Source organism: Atractosteus spatula, chromosome 7 (assembly GCF_055471065.1).
Source record: "Atractosteus spatula isolate fAtrSpa1 chromosome 7, fAtrSpa1.hap1, whole genome shotgun sequence".
NCBI lineage: Eukaryota > Metazoa > Chordata > Actinopteri > Semionotiformes > Lepisosteidae > Atractosteus > Atractosteus spatula.
Window position 1 is genome coordinate 59,278,613 of NC_142712.1, and position 10,728 is coordinate 59,289,340.

At 41.8% G+C, this 10,728-nt stretch overlaps 2 protein-coding genes across 3 annotated transcripts in view; both read right to left on the bottom strand.

Annotated features, from left to right (window-relative positions):
* edc3 (enhancer of mRNA decapping 3 homolog (S. cerevisiae)) overlaps nucleotides 1–1,133 on the bottom strand; it is a 35,078-nt gene extending 33,945 nt beyond the window's left edge. For both annotated transcript variants that reach the window (XM_088922032.1, XM_088922031.1), the window contains exon 1: nucleotides 998–1,133. The gene's annotated coding sequence lies outside the window, so the exon portion shown is untranslated. The remainder of the gene's footprint in view (nucleotides 1–997) is intronic.
* A 1,458-nt stretch (nucleotides 1,134–2,591) lies between these two features.
* cyp1a (cytochrome P450, family 1, subfamily A) lies at nucleotides 2,592–10,471 on the bottom strand. The gene is made up of 7 exons (XM_088920065.1): nucleotides 10,333–10,471; nucleotides 7,142–8,010; nucleotides 6,812–6,938; nucleotides 6,290–6,379; nucleotides 6,008–6,131; nucleotides 5,386–5,472; nucleotides 2,592–4,801 (listed from the first exon to the last, which is right to left on the bottom strand). Exons 2-7 carry the CDS (start codon nucleotides 7,979–7,981, stop codon nucleotides 4,507–4,509), a joined length of 1,563 nt encoding a protein of 520 aa, XP_088776191.1. The 5' UTR covers nucleotides 7,982–8,010; nucleotides 10,333–10,471; the 3' UTR covers nucleotides 2,592–4,506.
* Nucleotides 10,472–10,728: the final 257 nt, after the last annotated feature.

The following is a 10,728-nucleotide window of genomic DNA, read 5'->3' on the forward strand; positions in this document are numbered from 1 at the left end:
CTTCAAACAACACAGAGGCAGGTGCCTGGGGTTGCGGCTAAGACTCTGGACTCCAGACCAGTTGTGGTTTCTCAGGTGAAGCACTGCTTTCGCACCTGCAACCCGCCCACGTCCCTCGCACTGCCCCAGTAAACCCCCTGCTGTATAAACAGGTTTCTGCATGGTCATTGTAAATCAGAATGATCTCTATTGAATTAACAGGTGAAAAAGAAAAAAACAGTGAAGTACTAAACACAACAATCATTACTTTTTTTTTGCAACTAAATGCACCAAACATTATCTTCTTAATGTAAAGGGAAAAAAATGCAAAATCTTATCAACTGGATTCGAGCTTTATGTTGGTGGTGAAGAGATTGCATCCAGAACTGGGTTGATTCTTGACTGCTTACCCATGTTTGAAAGAATCCTCTAAACTCCCTTACAAAAGGTTTCAGCAATAACAGACTCCGAGTGTACAAGACAACAGAAGATTGCTGTATCCACTATTGTACTGCAAGACCATATAACCATCAGTTTACCACATTCACCCCTGAGTCCAACAAACCATCATCTTCTTATACTGCATATTAGGACTACAAAAGTTTACAACACAATTGTATTGATGTACATGTACATTACTTAACGTATTGCTTCAGCATCACGCAAATGTTTTGTCTGGAGATATTTAAACCTTTTATTTAAAAAAAACTCAACTTTCTTATATTATATTATGAATTGGAGTCGCCGAGAGAAAGGGCCTTCACATCAGCGAGCAGGACTAAAACACGGTCCTGGTAAATAAACCAAGGAACAGACGGGACTGTTCCAGACTAAATTGCGTTGTATTTGTCAATAGTTGAAAACTGAATGTAGTCAACCAGGGCTCACTACAGTATTAAAACTTTACGTTGTGTGTTACTACTACACAGCTCGTGAGTCCTATGGCAGCGTCTTTCCATTTTAACCACAAAAGACCATAACTCTAACCCAGGTTCTAAAATAAAAACAGACGAAATACCTGCTTTTCGTTCCTCTCAAAAACAACTGAATACAAATCTGCCTTTAACTGAAATATAAATTCTATTCTGTATGTTTCCAGACCCTGAAGGCTTCGCTTTAATAAGCACTACAGTTCTTCTCCCGCTGCAGGTCACTTCCCGAAGGCCTCTCTGCGACTGTGTACGTCACTTCCTGCGAGTCCTGTCCTTTCCGATCATTGGCTGAAAGAGACAGGCTGTTCGCGTGGAGATGAATTCTGTAATTTCGGTAATAACTATTCCTGTTAGTCTACACACAGACTGTTCTCAGGGATGTAAGCCGTCTGTAGCTAGATGCTACTGAAAGCTAGCCACCTGACTTCATGGGCCCTCCAGATAAACATTTCTCATATTCTTGACACCTGAAATAGACATACGAACAAAGATAATATTTGTTGATCAAAGGGATCAAGTATAGATGAGAAAACATGTGGTATATAGTCTTATAAAATGTATGCAATATGAGCTTAAGAAGATACTTTATAGAATGCATAGGCTACATGGAATAACGAATTTGCTTCAAGTGTCGTGCGGACAAGGGAAACAAGTCGAAAAAAACTCTTACTTTTTAACTCGGATATTATGCATTTATTCTGTTTTACGGTTACTGAACTATTTTCTCTACTGTAGCAGAATATAATAAAAATGATCAACAAATCTTGCATCAAATGAGAGAGACTGACGTTTATTTTTCTCGTATTGAAATAATTCTTTGGTTAGAAACAGTTTTTGAAATGTTGGTGCGTCTTTACGTGTTGGAGGACAGAAACCCATGATGATCTGTCACATTGAAGGCTGAGAATACGGAACAGGATATGAAATGAAACCACACGGAAGGGCAGAGAGAAGACACACGTGTGTCTTTAGTCTTACTAGAGTTGTCTGAGGCATTGATAATAGCGACGAGAGTGTAATAAAACATAACAGCCCAACACAACTTCGTGTCAGATTACCTATAAATGGTTAGTGTTCTGCTGAAAGATTCAGAATACAAAACACGTTCCCCTTTGTTTTAAAGTTTGAAAAATTTAATTAAATTGGCGTGAAATACAAATGTTAAAAGACACGATTTCTAGGTTTACACAGTGATATGATTCAGGTATTCAAATTCCTGAATGGTGCTGAGAAAGAAATATTTAAAGCTAGGGAAATATGGCTGAAATGGAGTAATAAAGAAATTAAGAAAAAAAGACGGCTAACACTACAAATTACATTAAGGAACCTGAGGTTAAAAAAAAAGAATGATGAACTTAATGCACAAATCAAAAAGTGACACTGACAAAAATATTGCATCAAAAGAAGAATGCAAATATTTTTACCATACTATAAAAAGAACTGTAAACATTGGAGTATATAGTTGAGATCATATGGGTCTGATATTAGAAGATGAAATATAGTTAATATTGTACTAGGACGCAACAGTCTCATTTGATATAAACACGGTAATGTGTAAATGTTGACTGTAACATTTGAGACTGAAAATGCTAGTCAAAATGTATTTAACTAACCTATTTAGTATCAGTGCGACAATATAATTGTATGTCTATAAAAATAAGAAATAAAAAAACACCAGGCTCATGTTCAAAAGGTTTATTATTTCCATCCATCCAATTTATAACCACTTTATTATCTCACAGAGATTAAATGTTTAAAAAAACAGGAAGTCCTCTTATACATGCTGAAAGCTTGATACATACATGAATGAGAGAAAATAGCTTGATATAAGCAAGCACAAACCAAAATCTTTTAAAAAGAAATTACCATAACTTACATATACTTTGTTCTACAAGATCAGTGTAACTGCAACAGCTTGGAAAAGGTCCTTCATGATTGCGTAATACAATTCACAGATACACCTGTTAACAATACAAATAGCTGTACAATTGCTAGAATATATGTTTTTAGACAGAAAAAAAATAAAAGCTTTGTTTAAGTCAATAAGGTACAGTATAATTCATAGTCCCTCATCCCACAATTTGTTACCTGTACAAAAAGCTGCTATTTTGTTCAGGACCCGTAAAAGCCCTTAAATAAGTATTGTTTGGTTAAATACACTGTCACATTCTGGGATAAATGCCACTCCTGGCATACAAAGCATCAATATGTTACTCCACATATAACATATGGCAAAAAAGCAGAGAGACCGCAAACCTGGGATGGCTAGTGTGGCACTTGTGGTCAATATTTAATCTTTCACAAATAACTCTTTACATTCTACAGATACAGGTAAAAAAAAAAAAAAAAGATTTGTTCGAAAGGCGCCTAAGACACAAAGTATATCTCCTATACAGTGCCCATTGTTTCTGGGGCTTAACTTTGAGTTGTATACAATTACAGACCAAATAACAAAGCTCTTCCACATCACCAGAACCAGTTACAAACCAGTGCAAAGGCAAAAAGCAAATCATGTGCCAATAATCTACGTTGTTTTGATACAAGTAGCAAAAAAGTATTCAACTAAATAAAGAATACAATAAAAATCCATTTGCAACTTTGATTTCAGACCTAAATTCAGTTTAAAAACTGAAAATATCCCCTTACCTATCATAACGAGGAATAAGACAACATTGAAATTGGTGCAAAGCCGTTTTAGAAATCTATTGTGCTTCTGATGCGCACAAACTGGATGCTTTTGATCTGAGGCAGCACAGAACTCTTTTGATGAGTTATTTCTGATAAAGGAGCAAAAACCAAATAAAAGATTTACAGTGATTCTTACAAAGCTAAAAATCCATAGTTTCAACATTTAAATATCAAAGTAATAATCACAGATGGGTTCCATTTCATACACTTTTGAAGGCAGACATGTTTTTAATTCTATTTTTCCCCCATCAGTTCTACCTGATGGAACCACTCATATACAGAATGAGGTAAGTCACTACATACTGATCAGCCATTTCTGAAGTCAGCTTTCACACATTCTTACAGACCTCCTGTTGTAGTGAAACTATAAAGTTATTTTTCTTTTGAGAACTGGTTTGGAAGTTCAGATTCAATTCAACTGGAGCTCCAGATTCAACTGGAGCTTCAGTTAGAATTAATTCTCACACAATTGCTTGCAATTACATTTTGGCTTTTCTTTTGAAAAGCAACCATTTACAATTTAAGAAATCTATTGTGTACTTTGTACTGGCTTCTGGCATTCTAGTCTTGAGTTGAAGACACATAGCTCCTGTTTGAAAGCCAGACCGCGGTTCTCAGTCTTGTGAAGTCGGCAAACATCTCCCTAAAACACTGCATCACATTGGGTTTTTAGGTAAACTGAGATCACATTAGGCTGACAGGTTTAATTTGGAGAGGCATGCTTAAGTGGAAGGGTAGAAAATACACATCTACCCATTCCTCTTTCCTGACACCTATGTCACAGAGCAGCAAGAGAAGGTTGTGTTAGCAGCTAAAAGCTATCAACCTCCAGGAACAGCTAGGCATGGAACAGTCATCACTCCCAGCGCGGCAAGGTGCACTGTGGGCTCCATGGCAGCCAAGGAGCTCACTCCACGTGCACTCTCAGGCTGGCACGCAGGTGGCAGCGCTTGTGCTTCATGGTGAGCCCGTACTCGGGCGTCATGTCCACCTCGTGGTCGGGGAGGCTGTGGAACGTGAGCTTCTGCAGGAGGATGGCCAGGAAGAGGAAGACCTCGGAGCGCCCGATGGACTCCCCAATGCAGCGCCGCTTGCCCATCCCGAACACCATCACCTTCTCCGCATCCATCTTGTTCACAGTCATGCCCTCAGCGTCCAGGAAGCGCTCTGGGCTGAAGGAGGAGGGGTCCTTCCACGCGTTCCTAATGAAAGAAAAAACAGGCTCAACTTGAAACAGAGCAGCCAACTTACTTTTCTGAACGGATTTAAAGGGTGATGCACTAACAGCTGTTCATAGCATTTCACTTCTGTGCTACTTTTGTCCTGTATGTTCTGTCCCCTGAAGACCAGGCAAAAGTCTTGAAATTGTATATTACTAAAGAACTAATTTTTATGCCTACATTAACACACTTGACCTGGACCTTTAAATAATCGAAACTGCCTTCACAAATTTTCTTTAAAAATCATCTTGTACATTGTTCTTGTTGTCACAGCAGGTGAAATTGTACCTGGTTCTAAGTCCCAGAGTTTGAACAATTCAGTTTTATTTAAAGCTGTGCTGAATGAATACCTGTATTAGACATCCTCTGCCAAAACCATAGAAATAACCATTTTATGTCAATGATGGAAGTCCAACTAGAAGTGCTTGCAGATATTATTTAGCTATTCAGTTCATTAAAATAATGTTTATAATGCTGATTAAGATTACTTTTGTTCTACTTAAATCTCTTAAAAATCCAATAGCAAAGGCCTTCAGGTACGGTCCACTGCAGAAAGCCACACTCACGGGTCATGGTTGATCTGCCACTGGTTAATAAAGACACAGGTATCCTTGGCGATGTAGAAGCCATTGAGGACGGTGTCCTTAGTGGTGCTGGAAGGGAGAAGCAGGGCGTAAACTGAGGTCATGATCACTCACAATGTTAACAGGGGAATAAAGCAGACTTCTTATACATATATTATATTCTTATTTGTCCAACAGCAAAACACCTCTTAAAGTTCATTGTTTTAAGATTACTTGTGAAAATTGTGTTATTGGTCTGATTGGAGTGTTTGCCTATTTAATGTGATCTGTTTAACAATGAAAAATATCTTATTTAAACCTATTAAGGGTGGGATGTATTTGCAGTTTTTAAAATATAATTTGCTACATTTATACAAAAGTACTTTGATTAATCAACCACCTTTCCTGAACAATAATGTGTGTGAGTCGCTTTCGACTCTGGCACTGCTGCGACCTTTCAGAGGCTGGATGGCCAGTTACATCTTAGATATGTCAGCTGCTTTAGTAGTTTATATAATTAACAAGAGAAAGCTGTTTCTGGGACATTCTTCAGTTTAGGATGTGAATTCCCTCTCGCCCATCGGGGGGTGCCGGGATTGTGTCCCGGCCCCGGAGGGGTCCTCACCAGTGCGGGATGGTGAAGGGCAGGAAGGAGGAGTGCCGGAACATCTCCAGGATGAAGGCCTCCAGGTAGGGAAGGGTGGGCTTGTCCGACAGCCTGACTTCGCGGTCCCTGCCCACGTTCTCATCTGCAGGGGAGACCACAGAACCAGCTGAGCCGGGGCGTTCACTGCACAAGCTGAGGGGGAGCTGGGGTGTGCGGAGCCCCAGAGCAGCACAGTCACGTAGCCCAGAGGCGAGAGCAGAAGGAGGCAGAATTGGATTAAACAAAAAGGGCTCAACTTACCCAGCTCTTTCTGGATCTTTTCCTGAATTCCAGGATAGGCCACCAAGTACATGAGAGACCAGGAGAGTGCAGTGCTAATGGTGTCAAACCCTGGGGTTGAGGAGGAAGACAGAGCCTGATGAGCTCAACTGTACTGACAACCGCATCCTCGGCAACAACCATTTACCATATTATCAGCCCTTGATTGGCTCAAGTAAGAATGAAAATGCTACAACTTATAAACTCTGCACTATGTGTATGTTCTCTGAAATTTTAGAATAGTTTTAAGAAACATGATTCCATTTAATCTTAAGGGACATGCCAAACACATTCTTCATGAGTCCAGGACATTAGACAATTTTGATGCTGCTTCCCAGAAGCATGTTAAATATCCTGTGCATGTGAGTTTACTATAATAATGAAAACCACTGAAAATGGTCAAGTAACCTAAAATTTATGCCATAAAGTATTTGTTTTGTTATTTACGGTCAGGTTTCCAAATTTGGCTACCAGTGTCTGAGAGTACCCAGCTGTCCGACTCACCTGCTCCAAAAAGGTCATTGACGATGCCAACGATTTTCTCATCAGAAACGTCAATGTTGGAGTTTTCATCCAGTTTCTTCTCCTGGCAGTGGTCAATCAGAGAGTCCGTGATGTCACGAATGTTGTTCTAAAGCAGACAGGAAATAACGTTAATCAAGAGTGCAGCTCCTTTCTAATTTCTACCTGCCCACCCTGAAGTTCATGCTGCCATTCTGCTACTTGGGCATGTCCAGCACAGCACATCAAACACTTTCACAGCTGCTCCTTGGTGTACCTCGGTGTGCGTTACTGTGCTGTAAGTCATCCTGGTGTCGCCGGCGGGCAGCTCACCTTGTCGAAGGAGTTGTAGTGCTCCGTGACGATCCTCTGCACGAAGACGTTGAAGCGGCGGTTGATGTCCAGGAAGGAGCGCATGGCCTGGCTGGGCAGGAAGCGCAGCAGCGGGATGAAGTCCGCCGGGTTGCCGCTCCCCACCACCCGCCCGAACTCGTCGCTCAGGTTGACCAGGCGCACCAGCTCCTCGTGGTCGTGGCTGTAGCGGCGGCCGAAGCACATGCCGCAGATGACGTTGGCCACCGACACCACGATGTGGCGGAAGGGGTCGAAGCTGCCGCAGTTCTCCATGACGATGCTGAGCCGCCGCACCAGGTAGTCGGCCTCCTTGCAGATGTGCTCCTCCAGGGCGCAGGAGTAGTCGGCGCTCGTGCCCTCGAGCACAGAGAAGGAGCGCAGGGCGTTCAGGGCCAGCTTGCGACGGGTGCGCCACACACCAGCGTGGTCGGTGCTGAAGGCCAGGCTTTTGCCGTCGTTGATGAAGCGGAAGCTGTAGAGGTCAGGCCGCCCGGCGAAGTCGTCGCCCTGCTTGATGAGTGCCTGGCGCAGCGTCTCGTAGCTGCTCAGCACCACGACCGGCCGCATGCCGATCTGGATCTGCATGACATCGCCGTAGCACTGGCTCATCCTGCTGAGGCTCAGGTGGGGGTTGGCTCCCAGCTCCAGCACGTTGCCGATGATGGGGAGGGGCTTGGGCCCCGGAGGGAGGCGCAGCCCGGCGGGGATGTCCTTGCGGAGGAGGCGCAGGAGAAGGTAGACGATGCAGAGTGTCACCATGGCGATCAGGCTCTCCGACACGGAGATAGGCCCCAGGATGGGAAGACTGAGCAGTGCCATTCTGAGGAAAAAGAGCTTTTCTGAAGTATCTGTGGAGGAGAGGAAAACAAGAACAGGAAATTGAGGCTGCCTCATTTAGCAATGGCTAAAGGAAGCTGTCTACCTCCTCTCTCTGAAAACTAAAGGGATTAACCGAGTCCTAAAGATGTGAAATCTTGCAGATTTATTAGGATCTTCAGTAAATTATTAAGTTAATTATTAAATACATACAATTCTTATACAATGGCAAAAGCCACTGGCATCTCTGTAGAACTAGGCTGATCACTCTGCAAGAGGAAATAAGTGCTTTTGATTTATGCTAAACAGTGGAGTTTGACTCTTTATTGTGGTGCAATTCTGGATTCTTTTCCCCCCTCACATGCACATACGAATTTTTTCTGCCTGACGGGACTTACGTCAATTATTTCTGGATGTTATAATGTCAGACCTAAAAACCAGTGTAAACAAACTGTACTGCAGCAGTTAATTATCTCACTTCAGAGCTACGTGAAAGTCTGACTTGCCTATGTCACTCTCCAGCCACATTCTTGTTTCAGCACGAATGAAGAACACATTACAATTATTGCACTACAGTACATTTATGGGAGCTTGCCAGCTCTTGCTAAATCATCCCGCAGGTAAGATTTGTTAGAAATTAGGTAAATAATGCCGGTGCTTAAAAGAAAAGGATGAAAACCAACAGGAATTTCAGAAATACAAGAGACCGTCAGTCCTTAAACCGAAGTTCTCTCTGACGATATTCCTTTAGTTTGCTTCAGGGGAGACTACAGTACATTGTGTTTTCTATTGTGAACTCAGATGACCAGCTATGGCTTTTATAAAAAACTGATCACTGACACTATAATCCAGGGACATTTCCATCTTGAAATCTTATCTTTTAAAACTGCTCTAGACCAACAGTTCTACACGTAGGTGTTAAGCAAATGCTTCATTCAGACAAGATCTGCAAGAGTATGACAGAAAGGCACACTGGCTCTGAGCAGGACTCCTCCTTCAGCACGCTCTTACACCCTTTCATTATCTCATAGACACCGCTGTTCAGGACCCGCGCTGCTGTCACTCATTCGCACTCGTCCGCCCTAGAACAGTCTGAGTGAAAGAGTGAACTTCACCGCCTCATTAACAGTTCACTGCCTGTGGCATTAGCGGGGTACATTGAAACAGCTCGGATGCAGACCTAGGGAATCTATCACAGGAAACTTCTGCGGACTTCTAACAAACAGCATTACAATGCCAGCGTGTTAGCTATTAGAGCTCATGAACTGGAAGACCTGTCGCATTGTCTTAGGGGGAAAAGGGGTCGCGGAGTTATCTTGGTACATCAATTCAGACTTGCGGAGAAAACACAGCAGTGAGCGTCTATGTATATACACAGAGCTCCTTGCCATAGTAAAATCGGTGACCGAACTAGATACTGCATATAGACGTACAGCTAACAAGTATACAGATAATAAAGGTTTTCCGATGGTTTGGACAAACGTTTGTGAATTGAGTTTATCAATACATATGTCTATCAATCACCACGCGTGCGAGTTAATGCCAGAACATTGTCTACAACTGAAGGAGCTGTAAGTGAAACCGCCTTTTCACTGCAAACATCAACAGACTCGCTATAACAAATACGTGTTTAATATGGGGTATTTTGTTTCTATAAAAAAACAATTATAATAAAGATTCGCACATTTACAGTTGGCACAATAAAGAATGCAAGTCCCAGGCAGTATTGATTTGTGAAATGATGGTCAAATTTGCTGTAAATTACACGCTCCTGGGCTTAATAACCCAACATATTCGTTAGCGAAATTGCAATTCTTAAATTATTTTAAAGCTCTTTCATACTTGCAGTATTATTAAATTAAATGAAGCGCACCCATATTAATGCGCTCATTTATGTTGTAATCATTGTTATGTGCTGTAATGTTTACGATTTACAGATATTCTTAATTGTGCTTTTACTTTTCTAAACATGTGAATGTGGTAATTTTAAGGTAAATTAATTGTCGAGTAAAATTCGTTCTATTTGTAAATGTGTGTAGCTTTTCTTTCAAGCCCAAGCTACAAGCTGCTTGTAGTTTGAATAGGATTTAGGATAACCTCATCTCCATTCCTATTAGTGTGGCAAAATCGCTTCTTTTTTAACTAGGTATAAATTTCCTTATTTTCTGAGGTCTTTTGCTTTTCAAAATAATTAAATTTATATGCATTTTCGTCTGCATGTAGCTAATAAACTGTACTGTATTTGTAGAGAAATAGCAAGGATTTCGGGGTTTCACTATTCCAGCGCACATGAGAGAAGTTACAGTTACAGTTCTGGCGACAGTTTAATAAGTGCAGAAGGAAAATGAAATTACCTGGGCAGGTTTAGTGGACTGTTGCACCGCGCTGTCCGAGGCTCTGAGGACGCAGGGGCGGCTGCAGGAGAAGGTGTCTCTTTACTATCCTTTAATTAGACCTTTCTTTCCTTTTCCATCTGATATGAAGGGGGTAGGTGATCTTTTATAGCGCTCGGCCCGTGCGGATTGGCCCCCGTGCTGCTGACGTCAGCGAGCCGGCGCTAGAGGTCGTGGAACACCCGCGGCGCAGTTTTTAAGATGTGGAAAGACACAGCAGCAGGGGCGCCGCACTGCAGTTCATATAAAAGTAAAAGATAGCAGAACTGTGAGCGAAGATGAAGGCGTTAGTCGTTCTTCTGTGCAACAGCCCATTTAAAGTTTGCTACAACTTTAGTACCTTGTATTATTTAGAAA

Coding starts and splice junctions, on each gene's coding strand:
- cyp1a (XM_088920065.1), bottom strand. CDS start 7,981: ATGGCACTGCTCAGTCTTCCCATCCTGGGGCCTATCTCCGTGTCGGAG. Junction 6,132..6,289: donor AAAGATCCAGAAAGAGCTGG/GTAAGTTGAGCC, acceptor TCTCCCCTGCAG/ATGAGAACGTGGGCAGGGAC. Junction 5,473..6,007: donor CCCTTCACCATCCCGCACTG/GTGAGGACCCCT, acceptor TCTCCCTTCCAG/CACCACTAAGGACACCGTCC.